Source organism: Eimeria mitis, genomic scaffold (genome assembly GCF_000499745.2).
Source record: "Eimeria mitis Houghton genomic scaffold, Emh_scaff1968, whole genome shotgun sequence".
NCBI classification, from domain to species: Eukaryota; Apicomplexa; class Conoidasida; order Eucoccidiorida; family Eimeriidae; genus Eimeria; species Eimeria mitis.
Window position 1 is genome coordinate 5,418 of NW_013570292.1, and position 373 is coordinate 5,790.

Sequence of the window (373 nt, forward strand, 5' to 3'; positions counted from 1 at the left end):
TTGATGATGATGATGCACAGGCAGGTAGCAACACTTACTGCTGCTGCTGGTGCAGCAACAACAGCAGCAGCAGCAGCAACAGCTGCAGCAGCATCAGCAACACCAATACTAACACCAACACCAGCAGCAGCAACAGCAGCAGCAGCAGCAGCAGCTTCTGCAGCAGCATCAGCAACACCAATACTAACACCAACGCCAGCAGCAGCAGCAGCAGCAACAGCAGCAGCAGCAGCAGCAGCAGGAGTTTATGTTTTTTGTTGTTATGTGTGCAGTGTCTCTGTTGAGGAGAATGAGGCGGTCATCGATTATATCCTGAAGGCTAGAAATGTTAAACTCGTACCCATAGGTACTCCTGCTGCTGCTGCTGCTGCTG

At 51.5% G+C, this 373-nt stretch overlaps 1 protein-coding gene across 1 annotated transcript in view; it reads right to left on the reverse strand.

Annotated features, from left to right (window-relative positions):
- Nucleotides 1–373, reverse strand: part of EMH_0046610 (uncharacterized protein) — a gene marked incomplete at both ends in the record, with an annotated part of 4,510 nt that overhangs the window by 3,036 nt on the left and 1,101 nt on the right. Inside the window, one exon of the mRNA XM_013496185.1 lies at nt 341–371. Coding sequence (XP_013351639.1) covers nt 341–371 — 31 coding nt within the window. The remainder of the gene's footprint in view (nt 1–340; nt 372–373) is intronic.